The sequence below is a fragment of the Anolis sagrei genome, chromosome 1 (assembly GCF_037176765.1).
Source record: "Anolis sagrei isolate rAnoSag1 chromosome 1, rAnoSag1.mat, whole genome shotgun sequence".
In the NCBI taxonomy this organism is placed as follows: Eukaryota; Metazoa; Chordata; class Lepidosauria; order Squamata; family Dactyloidae; genus Anolis; species Anolis sagrei.
In genome coordinates this window covers 193,160,802-193,184,508 of record NC_090021.1, presented here as the reverse complement: position 1 = coordinate 193,184,508, position 23,707 = coordinate 193,160,802, and the positions used below count along the sequence as shown (strand labels likewise).

The 23,707-nt window shown below is 43.5% G+C and overlaps 1 protein-coding gene across 4 annotated transcripts in view; it reads left to right on the top strand.

Moving 5' to 3' along the window:
- RAPGEF4 (Rap guanine nucleotide exchange factor 4) overlaps window positions 1-23,707 on the top strand; it is a 199,934-nt gene that overhangs the window by 15,481 nt on the left and 160,746 nt on the right. For all 4 annotated transcript variants that reach the window (XM_060779179.2, XM_060779194.2, XM_060779186.2 and 1 more), the window contains exons 2-3: window positions 8,402-8,544; window positions 22,140-22,228. In XM_060779179.2, coding sequence (XP_060635162.2) covers window positions 8,402-8,544; window positions 22,140-22,228 — 232 coding nt within the window. The remainder of the gene's footprint in view (window positions 1-8,401; window positions 8,545-22,139; window positions 22,229-23,707) is intronic.

The following is a 23,707-nucleotide window of genomic DNA, read 5'->3' as shown; positions in this document are numbered from 1 at the left end:
TAATTTCTACTTTCTTGTTTGTGAATGTGATGAACAAGAACTCAACGTTCGCTGTTTTGTGAAAACACAACCCATGGCCTGTTTCCTGCAGCTTATTTTAGGAGAGCATTCCTTGTTGGGAAGTTGTTATGATTTCTATAGGTAATTACACAGGGATTAGGATATACAAATAGGGTGCGTACCAACCTCAAACCTGAATTTCTTGTATTTGAAGAAATGATTAACTAGCTTTTTATTTAATTAGCTATTAAGCAATCAACATTATAGCTTGCAGTTGTTCTGAAAAATTGCTCAATAGTTGCCATTCAAAAACAATTAAGCAGAAAGAGATTAATTAATTCAGACGATTAAAAATATTATCACTTATCTTATACAAAAATACAACTGCTTCTTTCAACTGTTCTAAATTATCTCTGAACTTAAAGAATGACTCTCTATGAAAGATAACATACATGCTGTAGATAGATAGGCTTAAATCCAGACTGATGCTTGTAATAAAGTCAGGGTTTCCCTCCCACTCCCCTCATTGCCCTCACTCTGCCTCCCATTTGCTCTTGCATAGGCACCACAGTGGATATGCAAACCATGCTTTTCTTGGGCTATTATGTTTACTATCTGCCAAATCTCTGAATATGTTTACTTATGGCGATGGCCTTAAAGGCAGGTTGGTGCAGGTAGCCCTTAAAGATAAAAGGAACAGCATCACAAGGAAAATTCCATAGCTCCATGGTAGAGAATATGCATTATATCCAGAACATTTCCTAGCTTCTTTAGGAGGAGTAGAAAAGACCTTTGCTTTCAACTTGTGGAAAATTGCTGCAAGTCAGTGTAAGGACTTCATCTCACAGGATAAGTAAAACGTTTGGGACAGTTGTTTTTCCTTTAAGCTTCACAAAGCTGCATTTTGAAATTAAATGGATTATTTTCCTACCCCCATCAAATGGTGTATCCTTCTTTCCACTTTCTTTTCCCTTTGCCTTCTCATCACATGGGAAGCATATTTCTCCTCCCACTGTCTCCTCCCCGTTTTCTTTGGATATTACAATTTCTTTTTATAAGTACAGATAGCTCTCAATTCAAAAAGTAAGTCTATTTATTTCACATTTAAAAAGAGATATCAATTACCGTACCTTCCTCCTTGGTCCCAAAACCGTAATGGTGGAAGAAAGGAATCAATACTGTTCATCTCGGCTCCTTCCTCCATGATGATGTCATCGTTATGTTTACAAGCAGGCAAGGGGGAATCCCCTTCACATGGTAAATTGGCGTTTTCACACTTATCTAAGCAGGGAATTGAAAAAGAGATCATAGGGGGGAAAACACTTTAGAAATGGCAAAATACAGAACCCACTGTACAAGCTTATGTCATATTATGGCCTCTGTTGGTAGCCATTTCTTAAATGTGTGGAAACGCTGATTTTATTGCATGTGATGAAGTCCCAAAACATCTAGACCTCCAGATGTTTTGAGACTGAAATCCTCATTGGACTGAAACTCCCATCAGCCAGTGAGATGTGTAAACACACCAAAATGTCCCAGTTTGGCAAGAACAGATCTAATTATGCCTTTCTCATTCCACTTTTCCTGGCTGCTTTTAAAATATCTGTGTTTTTTTCTCTCCTCCTCCTCCTCCTCCCGTATTTGTTCTTTGTCCCCAGCTTACTGCTGCAAATTGAATTCAAAGTGCTTAAGTTGTTTTCACTTAATTAATGCAGAAGAGGAGGGGGCGAAATCTTGCTCTTCCCTGTAGATTCAAGCAAAAACAAACTGCTTGAAGCCTCTCCTAACTTATCTGTTTTTCCCCAATAATAATATATGCCATTTTGACTACACTTTTGTGTTTCTTGTCCTCAAATGCCTCAGTTTTCTTCTGTGAAATGTTGGAGGGAATGGGTATGCAAGGAGTTGCAGTCCAATAACAGATGCAGAACTCCATGATTCTCACCTTTTGTGCAGACAGGATTGAACCAGATAGATCTGTTCTCCTATCTATCTATCTATCTATCTATCTATCTATCTATCTATGTTCATACCTCAAAAACAACTTGACTAATTGCCACCAAATTTGGCCACAAGTCACCTACTAACCCAAGGAGTGACCATTACTCAAAAAAATTGATTTTGTCATTTGGGAGTTGTAGTTGCTAGGATTTATTGTTAACCAAAATCAAAGAGTATTCTGAACTCCACCAACAATGGAATTGAACCAAACGTTACATACAGGACTCCCATGACCAACAGAAAACACTAGAAGGGTTTGGTGGGCATTGACCTTGAGTTTTGGAGTTGTAGTTCACCTACATCCAGAGAGCACCATGAACTCAAAAATGAAGGATCTAGACCAAACTTGGCACAAATACTCCATATGCCCAAATATGAACACAGATGGAGTTTCGGGAAAATAGACCTTGACATTTGGAAGTTGTAGTTATTGGGATTTATAGTTGCCTGCAATCAAAGAGGATTCTGAATCCCACCAATGATAGAATTGGGCCAAACTTCCCGCACAGAATCCCCATGACCAACAGAAAATACTGTGTTTTCTTATGGTCTTTGGTGACCCTTTTGACACCCCCTTGTGACAGTATAAAACAGCATCCTGTTTTCTTGGGGAAACATTTTCCTGAGAAAATCAGAAACAACAGTAATGTTTCTAGTTGCTAAAACAGAGTTTCGGTATACAGTCTTGTTCCCTGCCAGCAGAAGGTGAATCACTGATGCTAATGAACAAAAACATGCAAATAGGTTTATCTGCATAATCTGTACAGATCCTGGATTCTTGCTTTGCTCAAGGCAGCATTTGAACTTCCCTTCCCTTCCCTCATCCTCCAGAACAATGATGTGAACTGAAGAGAAACTTCTGTAAAGTAGTAGTGGAAGACTGAACTTTCTGAAATGTTATTACAGTATTCTGAACTTCCTTTCCTGACTCAGAGGAGCAACACTGTGATTTGAGAATATGTACCACAGTAACAGTGCCATCAGAATCTGAAGAGGACAAAGAAGGACCTCTCATGAAGGGAAGCCGGAATGGCCTCCTCCCTGCTCTCCTTTAAGCAGCAGGCTAAAACCTTTTTATTAAGGCAGGCTTTTAAAGACAAGGGTGTCTAAGATAAATAAATAAATCTACTTCTGGTGGTGCTCCATGCCTGAATATAAGTGAAAATGGCATTGGCCGCAGTGGCTGCTACACAGGAGGTTTCCTAGGTTGCATAAGGAACATCGGGGTGAAGCTTGGTGATGGACACTTCCCCCTGTGGGATGGGTTAAGTTGCAAAGTGGGTGATGTGGCAGAGTGTAGGACAATGGGTTTCCCATGCCCATAGCTTGGCCCTGCCAGATTCGCCACGATCCTTGACGAATCTAGTAGTTAATGCGATGAGGTTCTTAGTCACACAGTTTAAAAATAATATTTTTAAATGTCATTGATTTTAGTATGTGTTTGGAAATGATTTGCTGGTTTCTTCTTTGATGTCTTTCCCATCTCTTCCTTGTCTCTTTTTGTGCTCTAATTCACAAAAAGTGTGGGGTGGGGAATCATGCTATCCTGAGCACGTTGGAAAGATGGCCAGGTATAAATTGTATTTAAAAAGCTACTAAGGATGTACATGCTATTTACATGCTAAACTGAGGAAGGGGAAAACCATGCTTGTGGTTTTCATTAAGTTCATAATTTGAGCACTGACCAAGCACATTCCTCAGCTTTCATTACTTCATGCTGTGGTGGAACCAATGTGTACCGTGAACTTAAATTTCCTTCTTTCTGGAGTTCTTGCCGAGAAAGAGGCTCTGCAGCTGGGTTAGATGAAGGCATAGGAAAATTACATTTTCTGAAAGGAAAGTTATCCCAATGCAAGAGGAATGGCTGGCGAAGATCTGTGAATTACCTGAGATGGATGAACTGATGATGCTGATCAAGGAAAAATCTTTGACAAACTTTGAAAAGATTGGGACTTGCTTCTTACTTTTTCACAACAACAACGGAAGCAGATGTCAATTGCAGTATTTATGAAACAGAGGAATGTTATTTAAGGTAGAAGTCTGGTTAGATAGTACTACCTAAAGGGAGTACAATAACAAGGTGTAAAATCAATAGACAATGGCTGGATCTACGCTGCTCTAGATCTCAGGATCTGATCTCAGGTTGTTTGCTTATCCCATATTATCTGGCAACAGGAGCCCCTGGTGGTGCAGTGGGCTAAATCCCTGTGCCGACAGGACTTAAGACCAACAGGTTGCAGGTTCGAATCCTGGGAGAGCACAGATGAGCTCCCTCTGTCAGCTCCAGCTCCTCATGCAGGGACATGAGAGAAGCCTCCCACAAGGATGGGAGAACATCAAAATATCCAGACATCCCCTGGGCAACGTCCTTGCAGACAGCCAATTCTCTCACACCAGAAACGACTTGCAGTTTTCTCAAGTCGTTCCTGACACGACCAAAAAAAAATAAAAATAAAATCTGGTAGTGTAAACTCATATAATCCAGTTCAAAGCAGATAATCTGGGATTAGAGTTTGGTATATAGGCCAGTGTGGATCCAGCCAATGAGTATGAAGTTCATAGAATCGTCTCTTTAGCTGTGTGATTATAAGTATTTGCATGTTGATATAATTAGGTGTTTGCTTTTGATTTAGTTTTGTAAACTGTTGTAGTGGCCAGTTATTTAGTTTTAACCATATGTGTATGTGTATCATAAACATCTGTTTTTGTATTATTTCTGAATAAAAATTAGTTTTTTTTTAAAAAAGGAAAAACATATTCCCATCTACAACTCTCAGGATTCCTGGGAGATTCTGGAGTTTGTTGTCCAAAAAGTAATTCTTCTAATCTGTGGCCAAATGCTATAGTTTTTCACATAAATGCAACTGAGCAGGTGCAGAAGGAGGGAGAGGACCCAAATTGCTAAACAGCAGTCTACCTGGAAGCCATAACATGGGTAAACAACTTTCCAGGCTGCTGGCCATAATGAGGTAGAGTATTACCACGCCAGCACCAGGAGAAGCTCAGGAAGTTTTGCCTTGGCACACAGACAGAACCAACAGGAGGAAAAACATTTGCAGATCTTTTAGCGCATGCTTCAGGGTTAGCCACACATATAAGTGATTTTCTATGGTTTTATATTAAAGCCATCTTTGAGGGAAAGATTATATTAAGGGCTATTTTGTTACATTCCTTTCTTACTATTATTATGGTGGAAACAAGGAAAAAGTTCAATGCATTGCTTTTATGAAAACAGCTACCAACCAGAACTGTAGAATCCATTCTGTGTACACTTTGTAAAAGCTAGGTGTAGGAAAATGCAGTCAGGTGAAGTGAAATGTCATAAAGCAATCTTTCACACTACTCTGTTGTAATTATTCTGGGCTTGCTTGAATGTGCAGGACTGCTCTCGTGCTTCTTTTACCAATGGATTGATCTTTCTCATCTCATAGCTTGCCTCCCATTCTTAGCTGGCAAGCCAAAGTGATAAGAGAGAGAGAGGCTGAGAAAGAAGGAGAGAGAGAAAAAAATGCTCTGAAAAATGTCTGTTTTATGATAGATGCCAAACCCTTCATGTGATCAGTGAATTTATCACAGGCAGTGTTCATATAGGTATGGTTTAAATGTTTAGCACTTTCAGAGAGACTGCGGTGTCCTTGTAATTCTTTAACTAGAAAAAGGAGATATGGATGTTTGTAGCTGCAAGAAATGCAGCATACAGATGACAATGCTAGATTTGCTCACTATCATCACCCTGGCAACCGGTTGAAGGACACAGTATAAATCTTGAAAACCGAAATGAATCACTGTTTAGAGCCTTTGAAGCAATAGTGTTGTGAAGCAGCAATGAATCAAGGCACACAACTGCCTTCCTCTTATAGGATTTTAAATTTTTTTCCATTGTGATACTTTACTTTTTATTATAATGTGCCACTTAGATCAGTTATAGATTAGTTTGTACTTCTTTTTTATTGCTTTGATTGTGCTTTTTCTGCAGAGCAGGGGGTTGGACTATTTGACCCATGTGATCTCTTCCAACTATATGGTTACAGGAGTTGAACAGGTTGTACTGCAGCTTCCATCCATCCTAAACACCATGAAAGATAATCAGAGTTGTATTCCAACATGTGAATGTGGCCCATGTTACCTATCTCCACACACTCCAACTATGGCAAGGACAACCCTCTGTCAGCCCACTTTTCCAGCTGCTTTTATAATGTTTCTAGTTTCATTTTCTTTCCTCTTGTCTTACTTAAGTTGCTGCAAACTGAATTCAAGGTGCAAAAGTAGTTTTGTACTCAGTTAACTAAGAAGCAGAATCTTGCCCATTACAATAGGCTCTACTAACTTGTGTGTAGTTTCTCATTAATAACTCTGTCTTGCTATTTTTGTAGTGTGCCAAATCTTTTCTGACTTTTGGCGAACCTAAGGAGAACCCATCATAAACAACTTCATCACATGAAGTGACCTAATGCAAGTGACAGTGGGGGATTCACTGGGCATCATGGTGAATCTGGCAGGAGGAGGGAGAATCCATCACCTTGCATCCCACAATGCTTGCAGCACCACCTTTCCCATCACATGGAGGAAAGTGTTGCTGCACTGCTCCCTTGCCCCATTTCTTGCTGTCTGCCGGTACACAGACAGAGGTGAACCAAAACAAACACTCAGCATGTGTCAAACTGTTTAGTTAAAGAAGCACTTACTCTCTGGCTGCTTTCATAGTCCAAAATATAAAACAAAGATAGCACTCAGCCACAGAATATGATACAAAAACTGATAGCAAACACTGATGCAAGTTTGAGAGAATACTATAGCCAAAAAGGTCTAGTCCAGTACTCAAACGCCAAGATTTCAGTGAGTAAAGTCCAAGGATCAAGAGTCTATACGGTAGTCAATATCCAGTCTAGAGATTCAAGAGTTCCAAGAGTTCAGGAGACAGGTGAGGATACCAAAAATCCACAAACCTGGGAATGAAAGCCAGCAGCATACACAACCAAAATAGGACAAATACTTTTCTGCCAAAAATCAGTCTCCAGGCTAGCTCCTTATATCCAGTAAAATCCAGCTGCAACCTATCTCTTGCATGTCTGCGCCCTTAATTGCTTTCACTTGCAAACTCTTACTTATAGATTACTCAGCCCATTAGGACTAAGACTTACATTAACCTCTTCCATCACCAACTGTGAGGCCTGACACCACCAACCACCTTCAATTGTGAAACATGATACATGACACTGTCAATGAAAACACAGGAGACTTCCCATGTTCTCCTTGCTTCTTCTTAGGACGTATCCAGTACAGTTTGTGGATGGAGCTTCTCCACAAGCAGCTCTACATCATTTGATGGGATCCAGTTGGCTCTGTCCCCAAACTGTGCTGAATGCATCCTAGAACAGGTAAAAACTTCAATGTGATGAGGTCCAAGGTATTCTTGGCAAGACTTGTTTGAGGACAGTTGTCTTTGCCTTCCTCCGAGGTTGAGAGAGAATGAATTTTCCAAAGTTACCCAGTGGGTTTCCATAGCTGAGTGAGCACCACAATCCAATGGTCCTTGGCCCCACACGTCCTGGTTTCACCTGTGAAATGTTGGGGTTTATGCATCTCTAACTTACTTGGTTTGCACATCCGTATGATGTGAAATATGTGTCTGCTGTTCATAAAAAGGAAAATAAGTCTCACCTGTTCTAGTGGTAATTAATGCAGCTGGGGCTTCCTGTTATTGTTGGCTTATATTGGCATACCATACTGGGAGAGGCTTCTGAACTATGCATTCTGTACCTTGTGATCAAATTGTATGGGAAGCTAGAAGTATTTTTATAATGGCAATTCAGATGTAGAACTCAGCTCTCCTGAGACATAGGACTTCATAGTAAGTATCTTCGCAAGCATCCTAAGATGCTTGCAGCACAGTTGATCCACTGAGCCCCATCACATGATGCACACCAAGTTCCATCAGGGCTCTGTTGATCAACTGTGGTGCTCGCATCCTATGACATTTCACCCAGAACATGGGCAGAAGTTGCATAGTGAAGCTTCCCCACATGTGATCGGGAAGTGCCACTGTGGGCAAGGTGGGGTGGGTTCATCACAGAGTTTGGCAAGTCGTTCCACACTCCCTCATCAATGTGATGAGGTTCTAAATGAAACTTAGGTATTTTCTTGACGATATCCCTGGTTGCTCTGATACTTCCAGCCAAAGTTAAGTTGTTGTTTTTTTGTGAGAAGGATTTGGGTGAGAGTTTGGATTTGCTTGGATTTAATTGTGTACAGTTTTGCATTTTATGCACATTTTTCATTAGTGGTGTGGTTTTCTATGCATAATAATCCTTCCATAGACTTTGGGATAAAATGAGCTAAAAAACAAAATAATTGCATTCTTTTATAAATATTTATAAATATTTCTCTTTTGATCTTGCAGGCCTTTGGAGCGTTCTAGTGAAGATTTAGATATTATATTCACCCGGCTAAAAGAAGTGAAAGCATTTGAAAAATTCCATCCAAATCTGCTCCAGCAAATATGCCTTTGTGGCTATTATGAAAACCTGGAAAAAGGAATTACATGTAAGATGTTTTTCTTTCTGAATAAGAAATATGTAAGAGTGAACCAGAATCAGAAAAGATTGTCTTTCTTTTTTAATTTTTGTAAAATTGTATGCTTTTTCTGAAGATTGGAATGTTTTTGGTTTGTTTACCATGTGAATTTTGTTTATGTATTTATGTTATGTATTCTGACTCTTCTGTTTAATAGGAAACTCATTTTGTGTTAAAATACTTTGAACAGTCTTTAGCAACTTTGAATGGAGATCTGCTAATGTTTATGGAAAATACACTGCCAGATGTTTTGTTGAAGGCTTTCGTGGCCACAATCAATGGGTTGTTGTAGGTTTTTCGGGCTATATGGCTATGTTCTAGAAGCATTCTCTCCTGACGTTTTGCCTGCATCTATGGCAGGCATCCTCAGAGGTTGTGAGGTCTGTTGAAAACTAGGGAAATTGGGTTTATAAATATTTGGAAAGTCCAGGGTGGGAGAAAGAACTCTTGTCCATAGGAGATAGGTGTGAATGTTTCAATTGGCCACCAGTATTAAAAAAAACCCTCTAAAATTGTAACATTAAATAAAGAACAAAACTCAAACACAGGGGAACTCCAGACAAGAAACAATCAAGAACAGCTAATCACCTCTCAACAAAGGATTTCTCCAGGCAGTAACAAGTCACACCTAAAAGCTGTCAGGCCATCAAATGCTAATCAAGGTGGCCAGTTGAAACATTCACACATCCTCCAACAGACAAGAGTTCTTTCTCCCACCCTGGATTTTCCACAGATATATAAACCCAATTTTCCTAGTTTTCAACTTGAGGATACCTGCCATAGATGCAGGTGAAACGTCAGGAGAGAATGCTTCTAGAACATGGCCATACAGCCTGAAAAACCTACAACACACTGCCAGATGCTGGTTAAGATGCTCCTTCTTCTGTTAGGGAAATTCAATGGTTGCTTCCACCCACAAAAGCATATATGTTCATGCTTCTGTGGTATTTTCCAAATATGTCTACCTCCTCTGTTGACTTTTATAAAAAGTTTAAGAGAGAAAAGCACAAAGTGAAATGCCCAAGAATCCTAGATCATAGCTAGGATTCTTGTGTAGGACTGTTATCATTAATCAGTTATTAGACAAGAAATGCTACTCATTAGGCCTGGGTAACAACGCAAAAATTTGGTTTTGTAATCGTTTTATAATTGGGGTGTTTTTTTGTTTCGTTATTTAAAATAATTACAAAATTTTCCAAAAAAAAAGTTCGGTATTTACGAAATTTTGTAAATATTAACGAATTTTTAGAATATTTTTTGTATTTTTTAAGAATAATATTAAAATAATATTAAAAAAATATTTTAAAATGGAAATGCCCTCTTTGGCAGGAGCCTCCTCCCCGCCCCTCTGCTGCTCCGTGGCTAAAAATTCCCTTCCTTCCCGGGGCTGGGCTCCCAAGCCTGCTGCCGCTGAGGGCGAGGAGGAGGCTACTGGCGAAGGGGGCCTCAGCGGCGGCAGCTTCCCCCTCACCCCTTTGCTCCTCCGTCCTCCTTCTTCCCCAAGCTGGGCGCCAGGCTTGGGAGCCCAGCCCGGGGAGGAAGGAAACTTTTAGCCACGGAGCAGCAGAAGGGCGAGGGGGAAGCTGCCGCCGCTGAGGCCCTCTTCGCCAGCAGCCTTCTCCTCGCCCTTCTGCTGCTCCGTGGCTAAAAATTCCCTTCCTTCCCGGGGCTGGGCTCCCAAGCCTGCTGCCGCTGAGGGTGAGGAGGAGGCTACTGGCGAAGGGGGCCTCAGCGGCGGCAGCTTCCCCCTCGCCCCTTTGCTCCTCTGTCCTCCTTCTTCCCCAAGCTGGGCGCCAGGCTTGGGAGCCCAGCCCGGGGAGGAAGGAAACTTTTAGCCACGGAGCAGCAGAAGGGCGAGGGGGAAGCTGCCGCCGCTGAGGCCCTCTTCGCCAGCAGCCTCCTCCTCGCCCTTCTGCTGCTTCGTGGCTAAAAATTCCCTTCCTTCCTGGAGCTGGGCTCCCAAGCCTGCTGCCGCTGAGGGCGAGGAGGAGGCTACTGGCGAAGGGGGCCTCAGCGGCGGCAGCTTCCCCCTCGCCCCTTTGCTCCTCCGTCCTCCTTCTTCCCCAAGCTGGGCGCCAGGCTTGGGAGCCCAGCCCGGGGAGGAAGGAAACTTTTAGCCACGGAGCAGCAGAAGGGCGAGGGGGAAGCTGCCGCCGCTGAGGCCCTCTTCGCCAGCAGCCTCCTCCTCGCCCTTCTGCTGCTCCGTGGCTAAAAATTCCCTTCCTTCCCGGGGCTGGGCTCCCAAGCCTGGCGCCCAGCCTGGGGAAGAAGGAACACGGAGCACCAAAGGGGCGAGGGGGAAGCTGCTGCCGCTGAGGGGGAAGCTCCTGCCAAAGAGGGCCTCAGCCTAAGGGCGAGCGCGCGCGGGCCGGCCAATCGGGAGCCGCGCTCGCGCCCAACAGGCAGGCGCGGGGGCTTGGCTCACTGGGTGCGCGCTCGCGCTCGCACCGCCCCTTCGCCCCTGCCCGCCCCATTTACGAAACGAGCGGAAGCTCGTGAAAAGTATGGGGGATGCCGATTCGTTATTTTAAAGCCCTGCCAGGTTTTAAAAAACGTTTCATATTCATTTTGTAATTGCTAAATTAACGAATATTTAACGAATTACAAAATAAACGAAACGAATAGCCCAGGCCTACTACTCATAGCTGTGTTTCAAGTTACATCCTAGAGAGACACTTATTTTTAAATACTGTAGCCACATAAGTGTATCAGCCTCTTCCAGGCTCAGTCTTCATCTAGTTCATTTGCCATCTTTCTATACTTGTTAGCTGAAGCAAACACTGTTTCTTTGGCCAGTGGATGGGACCATGCGATGGGCTTCAGAGCCTGGGATTAGGTAAAAGGAACTGTGTCTGGTTTGGTTTTCACTGTTGTAGGCTTATTAATGATGGAGCAGTTCCCAGAGATGTGGCTTGATAACCATAATTCTATGTCACCTGGAATAATTTCAGACCTAGCCAATGGTGAGAGTTGAATGGTCCAATAGCAAGTCATCCAATAGTAAGGTGTCTGGTAGTGTAGACACAGAAGGATCTCAGCTTTAATTTCCTTTTTGTAGGAAAGATCTTTTGTGCTATTTCGGAGACTTTCCAGATGAGAAAAAAAATATCTGTAAGTCCCAGTTTCTGTTTCTGTATAAACTGATTTTATTTTGGAGATTCACATAATGTTTAGGAGCCACGGTAGAGTAAACCGCTGAGCTGCAGAACATGCTGACCCAAAGGTCAGTGGTTCAAATCCTCAGAGCAGGGTGAGCTCCCATCGTTAGCCTCAGCTTATGCCAACCTAGCAGTTCAAAAACATGTAAATGTGAGTCAATCAATTAGTACTGCTCTGGTGGGAAGGTAACGGTGTTCCATGCAGTCATGCTGGCCACATGACCTTAGAGACGTCTACAGACAACGTCGGCTCTTCATCTTAGAAACTGAGATGAGCACCACCCCCCAGAGTCAAACTTGACTAGACTTAATGTCAGGGAAAAATCTTTACCTTTACATAATGTTTTCTTTATTCTGAAATAATTCTTGGGTATATCAAGGACCTTTCATGCCTGCCTCCCAGGTCAGTTCAAAATAACCCAGTATTTTCCAAAATGAAATGTGTTTCTATTTGGTAGTCTATTATCCCATAACTAGATAAGGTGGCCATCATCAGTAAACAATACTATTGTTTCCAGGACCCAAATTTAACTGAAGTCAAGTGAATGTCAACACTAAAACAAACCGTTTCTAATGTTAGAGTAGTTCAACTTAGTAAAGCATTGTAGCATGCTAACTATAGCTTCTGAGTAATAATAAAGAAAAAATTGGAAATTGGTGAAAATAAATTTCTGAAATATTACCTAAGTCTAAATATGACGCATGATCAGTGGGAACAGAAAGAGAACGAACCCAAGGACATGGGTAACCTGTGATATTTCAAGAGAGGGTTTGTATGGGTGTAAAATTAGGGATATGTAGATATAATAAAAAACTGGATCCCTTAGAGATCTTCAGAGATCCTTCCAGAGATCTCCCTCATTTCTGGATGAGCCATCACTTCATTCCTTTTCTCTCTCTCATCCTTCTTGTGGTCTGCCTATGCTTCTTTCTTCCTTATTCCAGGGACGCACATTTTGCAGAACAGGAGAAAGAAGGGCAGAGAGTGAGCTAAAAGGCTATAGCTGTATTAGCAGAGGGATTAGTTTAGTGCAGACAGGCTTTATAATCTGCTTTTCAACTCAAGTGAATTCTCAGGGCATGATATTGTAACAAAACATTAAAATATCAGAGGGGAAGTATAAAGGAACTTGGCAACATTGCATTAAGAGCAAGAGAATATTATCAGCTAAACTGAGTTCTATTAGGAAAAAAAAGAATACAAACCATCTAAATGGGTTAAGCTCTTGTAATTCTTATACAGGAATAAACTGTATAAATTAGGACTGGAACTCTGCAGCCCTCCAGATGTTGTTGGATTGCTACTCCCAGTATTCGTCACAGCTCGCTGTGCTGGCTATAGCTGCTGGGAATTGCAGTTCAGCAACACCAGGAGGGTTGCCTTATTTTCACCCCTATGATAAGCAGTTGGAAGAGTTGGGTGTCTGCCTGAGGCAATCCCATTGCATGAATCCTCCATAGAATCATAGAGTTGGAAGAGACCTCATGGGCCATCCAGTCCAACTCCCTGCCAAGAAGCATTCAAAGTTAAACATGGCTAAACATGCCCAGCTCTTTAAGCTGTTCCTCATAGGGCTTGTTCTCCAGACCCTTGATCATTTTAGTTGCCCTCCTCTGGACACATTCCAGCTTGTCAATATCTCTCTTCAATTGTAGTGCCCAAAATTAGACACAGTATTCCAGATGTGGTCTAACCAAGGCAGCATAGAGGGCTTGCATGACTTCCCTAGATCTAGACACTATACTCCTATTGATGCAGGCCAAAATCACTTTATACTCTTTTCTCATATTACAAACATGAATTTCCCAAGACCATTGCACTGTTAAAAAAAAGAAATCTCCACAGAAGAGAATAATTATTGGACTTTTTGATACAGAAGATACTTCTTCAGATAATCCTCCAACGGAAAGCCAACCAAAAAACCCCAACATTTTGCAACCAGCCTTAAAATAAACTTATAACCAGTTGAAAGTACTATAGTGACACTGAGGACTGACACTTTCTTCTGTAGTCACAGTATGGTTTCACTGGAGTTTCTGAACTGCTTCTCTGGATAGCCCTACATTCAGTTTATTTATTTATTCTTCGTGTCCTCTGCGAAATCCACACCTATGGGTTTTCCTTTGCGCATGCGCAGAAATCCGGAACATTCTAAAGTTTAATGAAATTAAAAATGATTATTTGTGAGGCTCCGCCCCCCTCCCCGCCCCCTCGGTATATATGCCGCTGCATGCGGCTGAGGAGTAGTTCCTTTTTCCGCGCTAATCCGGCAGCATCTCGGAACGTTCTCTCTGTATCTACTGGCTATATCGACCTTTGGACTGTTTTTTCTGGCTTCCACCTTCTCCATTCCTGACCCGGACTGGCTGACGACTCTCTAATCAGGCTAGATGTCTTCTCCCTATTTCAAAAATTGCTCGGCCTGCGGAGCTACCCTCCCTGAGGCCGATAAGCATTCTAAATGCTTACTTTGTTTGGGGGAGGCTCACAATCTCCAGACTTGCGAGATATGTTTGAGTTTTACCACTAGAGCCCGCAAGGGCAGAGACGCCAGATTGAAGGCTCTGCTTTACGAGCGTGCCTTGGCTCCCCAGGCTCTTCCCGCCCCCTCCCATTCCTCCCCAGTTCAAGAGCCCCCCCAGCCTTCCTCCCCACGCGTTGGGGACAGGCGGGACTTGGGCCAGGCAAGCGCTTCCCCCGCGGAGCCGCCTAGAAAGAAATCCAAGCCCTCTAAGCAAGCCTCAAGGGCTGCAAAATCGAAAGAAAAATCTACCAAACAGAAAAAGGGACGGCAACTCACTGGCGAACAGCCCTTGAGTCCTCCTATGCTGGAACCGATGCCTCATCTCCCCGGTTCCGTCCTCCAGCTCCAGGAGCCCCTCCCAGCCATGCTCCACATGGACGATCCTTCTTATCTTCCCCCCCTGGAGCTCCTGGCTCCTCAGCTCGAGTTGCAAGCCCAGCCCACAGCGGAGCTTTCTCCTCCGCCCCTCCCTCCCTCCCAAGCCTCACCCCCTCCTTCCCTCAGCCCACCAGATTCCCCGGTTCCGAGGGAAACTCCTCCTCCAGGACAACAAGCCTCCGCGGCGCAAGCCCCACGCTGCCGCCAGCGTTCTCCTTCTCCTTCCCCTCAGCCCTCTCCTAACCCCCACCCTCCCAAGAGGGCTAGATCTCACCCTCCTCAACAATACCATCCTTATGGTCCCCAGGACTACCCTTACCATCTCTACCCTCCTCCCCCTCCCTATCCAATATATCCCTTCTACTATCCACCCCCCCCTAACCATCCCAAGGACTACAGTGCCCATTATCCACCGCAGTTCAGTTATCCACAGCCTCCACATGCACCCCCAACAGCTACACTCTCTCATCCTCCAGAAGATCAAACGGAACCGGACCCTCCCCAACCCTTTCAAGACCCCCTCACTCTAGTTCACCATGACTCTGAAGCAGTGGAGCTTGAATCCACTGATGACACCCCGCTTCTCCATGATCCTATCCCAGACTCTGACCCTTCCCCTAAAAATTTAGAAGAGTTTAAAAAATTTTCTGCCCTCTTCATAAGACTCTCTAGAGCTTTGAATCTTGCCACACCTGAACCCACAGATACTGTGGCAGACCCATGCTTCACCTCTACTGAACAACAACAACCAGCTTCCACTGTGTTGCCCACTTTACCTTATTTACTAAAAATCTTGAAAAATACTGGAGTTGCCCCGACTATGGTCCCGGCAACTCCCAAAAGAGCAGACAATTTATATCGTATTGATCTGTCCTCAGCTTCATGGCTTTCTAGAATGCCTAAAGCAAATTCCATTGTAACGGATGCTCAGCCAAAACCTGTACAAACAAACCAGACTTCCCCCTCTGACAAAGAGGGAAGAAAACTTGACTCTATGGCCAAAAAATTTTACTCCTCAGCATGCCTGTTTGCACGCATGGCTCACTATGGAGTATACATGAGTGTGTACCAAACCCATTTGTGGAACAAGATATCCCCTTATTTAGAGTTATTACCTCCAGCCAACCAACCACTGGCTCTGGCTCTTAAACAAGAAGCCCTCCTTTTATCATCTTTGCAAAAAGACCTTGCAAGGAACACAGCTGACACTTCAGGGAAACTCATTGCAGGCTCAGTGGCCCTTCGTCGCCACGCCTGGCTAAGGGCTGCAATCCTCTCCCAATCACAACGCACCCTTATTGAAAACCTTCCTATGGATGAGGCAGGACTCTTCAATCCTGAAACTGATTCACAACTTGAGCATTCTCATAAGATGAAACAAACGGTCTTCAAATATGACCAACAACCATATTCTCACCAACGGCAACGGTGGGGCTCATATTACTACCGCCCCCACTACTACAACAGACCCTACAATACCTCCTTCTACAGGGGACGTCAAAGATCCTACGCCCAGTCTACAGCTCCAAGACGGCCACAGCTCCCCTTCAGAGGTCAGTACCGTGGTACCAGGCCTGCCAACAACAACAAACGTCGTTTTTAGCACACCAGTAACCGTTACCACTCATCCCTCCATACATACACAACCACTTACATACCTAAACAGGCTACAACCCTTTCTTCCAGCATGGCAGTCTATCACTACAGATGCCTGGGTCCTGGACATAGTCGAAAGGGGATACGCAATAGAATTCGACTCTTACCCACCTGTGGGTAGGATCCTCCTCACTCAACCCTCCCAGGAGATCTGGGAGGAAGTACACTCTCTCCTTCAAAAGGGCGCCATATCTCCTAGCCCTTCACAGAATGCCAGCAGCTGCTTTTTCTCTCGATATTTCCTGATAGACAAAAGAGATGGGGGTCTACGCCCCATCCTGGATTTACGCAGACTCAACACTTTCATTACACCCCGCAAATTTCGCATGGTTACACTTCCTAACATACTCCCTTTCATTCCACCACAATCGTGGTTGGCGACAGTAGACCTCCGAGACGCCTACTTCCACATCTCAATTAGGGAGGCCCACCGCAGGTTCCTGACCTTTGCGGTGCAAGACAACCACTTCTCCTTCAATTCTCTCGCATTCGGCTTGTCCACGGCACCCAGAGTGTTCACAAAATGCATGTCTGTCATAGCTGCACATCTCCGCCAACAAGGCATCACAGTTTTTCAGTACCTGGATGACTGGTTATTTTGTTCTATTTCGAGAACACAACTACACAACGATATTCATTACACCTTGTCTCTTTTGCAGGACCTGGGTCTGGTTGTAAACCAGGAAAAATCCCATCTCACCCCGACACAACGAATCCAGTTCATAGGAGCCGTGATAGACTCCACTCTCCAGAAAGCCTTCCTCCCAGAGGACCGCTTCCTCAAACTTCAGCAAGCAATCCGAACCCTCCAGCACTCCCGACGATCTTCGGCTTGGGCTATCCAATCTATCCTTGGCCACATGTCATCTACCACAAATGTGACCCCGTTCGCCCGTCTAAAGATGAGGCCGCTACAAAGCTGGTTCATCAAGTCCTTCGACCCCCTCCGGGAACCTCAATCTCGCATTCTATATCCGCCACACCCCGTCCTTCACTCCCTCTCATGGTGGACAAAGCAGTACAATGTTCAATCAGGGATGTCCTTCATCCAACCCCATCCCTCCATGTCCCTCACGACCGATGCCTCCAACTCAGGTTGGGGAGCACACCTCAAAGGGTTCAAAGTGAGCGGCCATTGGTCTCCCCAAGACCGCCAATTCCACATCAACGCGCTCGAGATGATGGCAGTAGAAAAGGCCCTCAGAGCCTTTGTCCGCATCATCTCGAACCGCAAAGTCCAAATTGTAACAGACAACACCGCTGTCAAATATTATATCAACAAGCAAGGGGGAACCCGCTCTCAGACACTATTAGCCATATCAACACGGATTTGGGAATGGTGCATTCGGAGGAATGTCCTTCTCACTGCTATCCACCTACCAGGCCAGGACAACACACTAGCGGACTCTCTAAGCAGATCCTCAAAGAACAATCACGAGTGGCAACTACATCACACACACTTCAAGACTCTCACCCGCAAGTGGGGCATCCCCAGGATAGACCTGTTCGCATCCCCCGTGAACACTCATTGCCCTCTCTACTGCGCAAGGCTCCACCCTCACGCATCCCCAGGTTGTCTCGGGGACGCCTTCCTGTTCCAGTGGTCCCCAGGCCTACTCTACCTCTTCCCACCACTTCCTCTCCTATCCCCCGTCATAGCCAAAATAATTCAGGACAACACAGACTGCATCCTGGTCACCCCCTGGTGGCCACGCCAACACTGGTTTGCTCCCCTGCTCCAGATCTCCAACAAAGAATTCCTCCGCCTCGACCCGACCCCAGACCTTCTCTCAGTGGAGAATGGGCTAGTCCTCCATCCAGATCTCCACTCCCTCTCCCTCACGGCGTGGAGGATCAGGCCACAATGAACCTCTCTGAGGAAGTATCACGAATGCTATTGGCCGCCCATAAACCAACCACTAAGAAGTCATATCATTATAAATGGTCATCATTTGGGAAGTTTACACAAGCAGTGGGATTCACTCCCTTATCAGCACCAATTCCTGTGGTACTAGACTTCCTAATGCACCTTTCCAATAAAAACTTCTCCCTTTCCTCAGTCAAATGCTACATAGCAGCAATCTCTTCCTATCGTAAAAAATCCGGCTTGCCGTCCCTTTTTCAAGACCACCTGATTCAATTGTTTCTCAAGGGCTACAAAAATGTCCACCCTCCTACTTCCCTCCCTTCCCCTCAATGGAGCCTAGAGCTAGTGTTATCCCAGTTATCAAAACCTCCCTTTGAACCTATGGCCTCTAGTGACATTTCCCATTTGTCTTGGAAGACAGCATTCCTTGTGGCCATCACGTCGGCCAGACGGTCGAGTGAATTGGCGGCCCTCCGCTCCGACCCTCCTTATATCAGGTTCCACGAGGACAAGGTAGTCCTTCGGACTGACGTCACGTTTTTACCCAAAGTTGTTTCTTATTTTCATATGTCACAGGATATTATCCTGCCGGCCTTTTTCCCCAACCCATCCTCCCCGTTGGAGGTAGCGTTACATTCCCTTGATGTTAAGAGGGCTCTCTCCTTTTACCTGCATAGGACCTCCTCCTATAGGAAGTCTCCTAAGCTATTTTTGAAATACAGAAAAGACATGTTGGGCCATCCTGTATCCTCACAGGCACTGGCCTCCTGGATTGTTTCAACGATCCGGCTAGCCTACCAATTGGCAAAGAAGGAACCTCCTTCTCACATCGTGGCGCACTCGACTCGCTCGGTGTCCACATCTCAAGCCTTTCTTCGAGGAGTCCCTCTGGATCAAATCTGCAGGGCAGCTACGTGGTCTACACCATCCACGTTTGCCTCCCACTACAAGTTGGACATTCAGGCGAAGAAAGACGCTGCTTTTGGCAGAGCTGTCCTTTTTTCCTGCGTGGCATGACCCACCTCCAGGTCAGTAGCTTGCTATTCACCCATAGGTGTGGATTTCGCAGAGGACACGAAGAATAAATAGAGGTTGCTTACCTGTAACCGTATTTCTTCGAGTGTCCATCTGCGAAATTCACACAACCCGCCCTTCCTCCCCTCTGTCATGCCTGTAGACCTAGCTGCGATTAGCGCTGGGGAACTACTCCTCAGCCGCATGCAGCGGCATATATACCGAGGGGGCGGGGAGGGGGGCGGAGCCTCACAAATAATCATTTTTAATTTCATTAAACTTTAGAATGTTCCGGATTTCTGCGCATGCGCAAAGGAAAACCCATAGGTGTGAATTTCGCAGATGGACACTCGAAGAAATACGGTTACAGGTAAGCAACCTCTATTTATTGAACTTATATCCCACCATTTTCCCAAGGTGAGCTTCAATTTGTCTTTCAGTAATGTAAAAAACATTAAAACAAAACATTAGTTTGCAAAATGTAAACAAGAATTAAACAATATTATTTTAAGAAATTATTAAAATAGTTTAAAGCACTAAAATGGCATTTCTATAAAATGTACCCAGGTATGAGCTGATTTTCGAGGACCTGCATAAGATTGTAATAACTGTTGCGTGACCAAGAGAATTTGTTAGCTAGCACACAGGATAACAATAAGGGAGAAATATAAACCACTTCTGACATCACTTCTGTATGAATTTGGGAAATGAACCCACTCAGAAAAAAAAATACAAAAAATGTCTTTGCTTGAGCCACTGTTGGAAAGTTGTTCTCAATCTGTACAGTCTTCACTGCATGTAGGATATGTAGTGAGGAAAGACCATGAATTGAATTCTAGAGAGACACACATCATTTGGGGTCTCTTTTGAATAGCCTCTTAGTAACTGTTCCCCACACTTTTAGTATCTGTCATCTTAACTACCTTTATTAACTGATTTAATCATATTATTTTTATTTTATTCTAACAAAAACTCGAGTTTCCCATGAACCTTGTGGGTTCAATACCTTTCTCCTGCCCCTGTTCTATTGTAGATAACTTCACTGTGATGATATATTCATTTTCCTTAAAAGGAACGTTCTGAGCTCTGCGATATATTACCCAAAGAGCAGTATGGTTAAAGAGGATTTCACCCCAAGTCTTTTTAGATCTAAGTCCGACGTGACATTCACTGCAACATATAATTTAAGAGCAAAAAGATCATATTAAGCTTCAGAATAAGAAATAGGTCATCAGCAGCCTGAACATCTGATTTGAAGAGAAAAGTCCCTACTGTTCTTTCAAAAGATGGCTGAGGCGGAGCTTGGTTAAGATCTTTAAGGAAACTCCATAACTGTGTCTCAGAAGTGTTCTTCAGTCCAAATTTCTATACAAAAGGAGATTTGTGGCTATTCCAGAATTACTGTGCAATTCCTTAAACACCTGTCATGCTTAGCAGGGTTAGCGCCTCAGGTTTGTCTAGGTCTTCTGTTTATTACCATCACCACCACCATCAGCACAGTGTGAAGTAGAATAAAAAAAATAACAGGAGTGGTAGTGCTGGGTAGCTTAGTTTCCTGCATTTCCAACTGATGATATATTAGGGCTCAGGACATTGTGGAAAAAGTTGAATTAGTATCATGTATCAATAATAGCAGAATCAAAACCTGGCTGCTAGGTAAGCCCACCCGGGAAAGGAAGAGGCGTTAAGGGAAGAAATAAGCATTGTGAGTCAGTTTGAGAGAGAGAAGAAAAAAATTAAATGGTGGATGAGAGAAGAAGAATATTGTCTGCTCTAGATTCTGTTTGGCTAGTATGAGTTCAATTAGAATTCAAATCAAGTATACAAATCTGATGATGTGTGATACAGATGCAAGAACACGGCACTTCAATATCATAAAATTTGTGTACGGGTGGCATAACTTAGAGGATGTTTTGAGATGACTTATAATGACATAGAGATAGAAGCTATTATGGCAAGTTTGTGGTAAATAATAATAATAATAATAATAATAACAATAATAATAATACAAGCAGAGGCATAATACTGTTGCTCAGATGATTCATTGGAACTTGTGCCACAATTACCATCTGTCTGCGACAAAGAACTAGTGGGATCACAAGTGTGAAAAAGTTACAGAAAATGAACACATCAAACTCCTCTGGGACTTCCAAATTCAGACTGACATGAGATTTGGAGCACAATACTCCTGACCTCACGATCATGTTAAAAAACAAAGTATGAATCGTTGATGTTGCAATTCCAGGTGAGAGCAGGATTCAAGAGTAACAACTGGAAAAGCTGACACAATATGAGGATTTAAACATCAAACTGCAAAGACTCTGGCACAAGCCAGTCAAGGTGGTCCCAGTGGGGATCGGCACACTGGGTGCAGTGCCTAAAGACCTTGGTCTGCACTTAAACACAATAAGCGCTGAAAAAATTACCATCTGCCATCTGCAAAAGGCCACCTTACTTGGATCTGCATGCATTATTTGCCGAAATATCACACAGTCCTAGACACATGGGAAATGTCTGACGTGTGATCCAATACAACAGCCAGCATAGAGATCTTGTTTGCTGTGTACTGATCTTGTTGTGTTTCAAATAACAACAACAACAACAACAACAACAACAATTTATTTATATTCCACCCTATCTCGGGGGGGGGGGGGGTGCTCAGAGAGGATTCTAACATACAAAAAGGCAAACATTCAATACCCCAGTAAAATAACAAGCTTTACTGAGTATGTATGCCAGTATAATACATCAGTCCTCAAGGAATATTAAGAATTGAAACTTGGTGCTCTTCAACCCACTCATAAAACTATAGATCCCACAGTTCTTGTTTCAGAAATGTGTAGCTACTAATGCACATATGTCTTAACTGGACAACAATCAGGCAAAATCAGTCATATCGTAATTGTGGTTAAACAAATATTATAACCTGAGCATTTCTTATTTTTCTCTTTTTGTTTTGGCTTACAGTATTTCGCCAAGGTGATATTGGAACCAATTGGTATGCTGTGCTGACAGGATCTTTGGATGTTAAAGTTTCGGATACAAGCAACCACCAGGTAAAATTGCTCCTCCAGTAGAGTGTTATCTTTTGAGGAAACTGTTATCTACAAATGGATAAAACTGTTGGAGATTTCATCAATATGATTCTCTTTTCCACCTTGACAGAAGTTGACCAAAAAATTGATAGCATTATCTAGCATTGTACATCCGAAAGACACACTGTGAACTTCTCCAGTGTGTGAAACATTATGTGAGGGCAGGTAATGAAACAATATGGCAACCTGAGCTATGTTTGGCCTATAGAATTCTTTCCCATAGGGTCTAAGAAATTTCTCAGATGGCTTCCTCGCTGAGGGAAGGGGAAACAAAGCACAATGATAATATCTTTAGCAATTGCTACCCAGTTTACCTGGATAAAAACTAGCAGCTAACTTGGTTCTTGTGGCATAGGAATGGAATTGACACCATTACTATTGAAAAGGTCCTAAGAGGAACATAATTCATAGATTTATTTAAGATCTTATTTATCTAAAGAAATTAAGTTTTGTTTTGTAAATAGTAGGATAATAATAATAAATAATAAAACTTTATTTATACCCCACCACCATCTCCCCACGGGGACTCGGGCTGCTTACATGAAGCCAAGCCCGACAAATACAAATATAACAGTACAACAACAAAGCAAGAAAGCAAATAAATCAATATAAATAATATAATTAACATATAAGCAATAGCACAGAAGAGATTTAAAATGGCAGGGCCAGATGTAATAGATTAAAATTTTAAAATACTGGGCATGATGATGCTGATGACAATGTTGTCTGTGCGCATTCAGAAGTAGATCTACAAGCCACTCTAAACACCTTCACAGAAGCATACGAGAAGCTCGACCTGTCATTGAACATCGAGAAAACCAAAGTCTTCTTCCAGCAGTCACCAGCCAATCCCTCTCCAATGCCAGAAATACAGCTTAATGGTGTAACATTAGAAAATGTTGACCATTTCCGCTACCTTGGCAGCCACCTCTACACAAAAGTCAACATTGACACTGAAATTCAACACCGCCTGAGCTCTGCGAGTGCAGTTTTTTTCTGAATGAAGCAAACAGTGTTCGAGGATGGGGACATCCATAGGGATACCAAGGTGCTTGTTTATAAAGCCATTGTCCTCCCAACCCTGCTATACGCCTGCGAGACGTGGACAGACATGACATGCAACTCCTGGAATGATTCCATCAATGTTGCCTCCAAAAAATCCTGCAAATCTCTTGGGAAGAAGCCAAGACCACCAGCATTGAAGCAATGGTCCTCTGCCATCAACTCCACTGGGTCGGCCACATTGTCCGGATGCCCAACCACCGTCTCCCAAAGCAGTTGCTCTACTCTGAACTCAAGAACGGAAAACAGAATGTTGGAAGACAGGAAAAGAGATTTTAAGATGGGCTCAAAGCAAACCATAAAACTTTGGCATAGACACTGAGAACTGGGAAGCCCTGGCCCTTGAGCGCTCCAGCTGGAGGTCAGCTGTGACCAGCA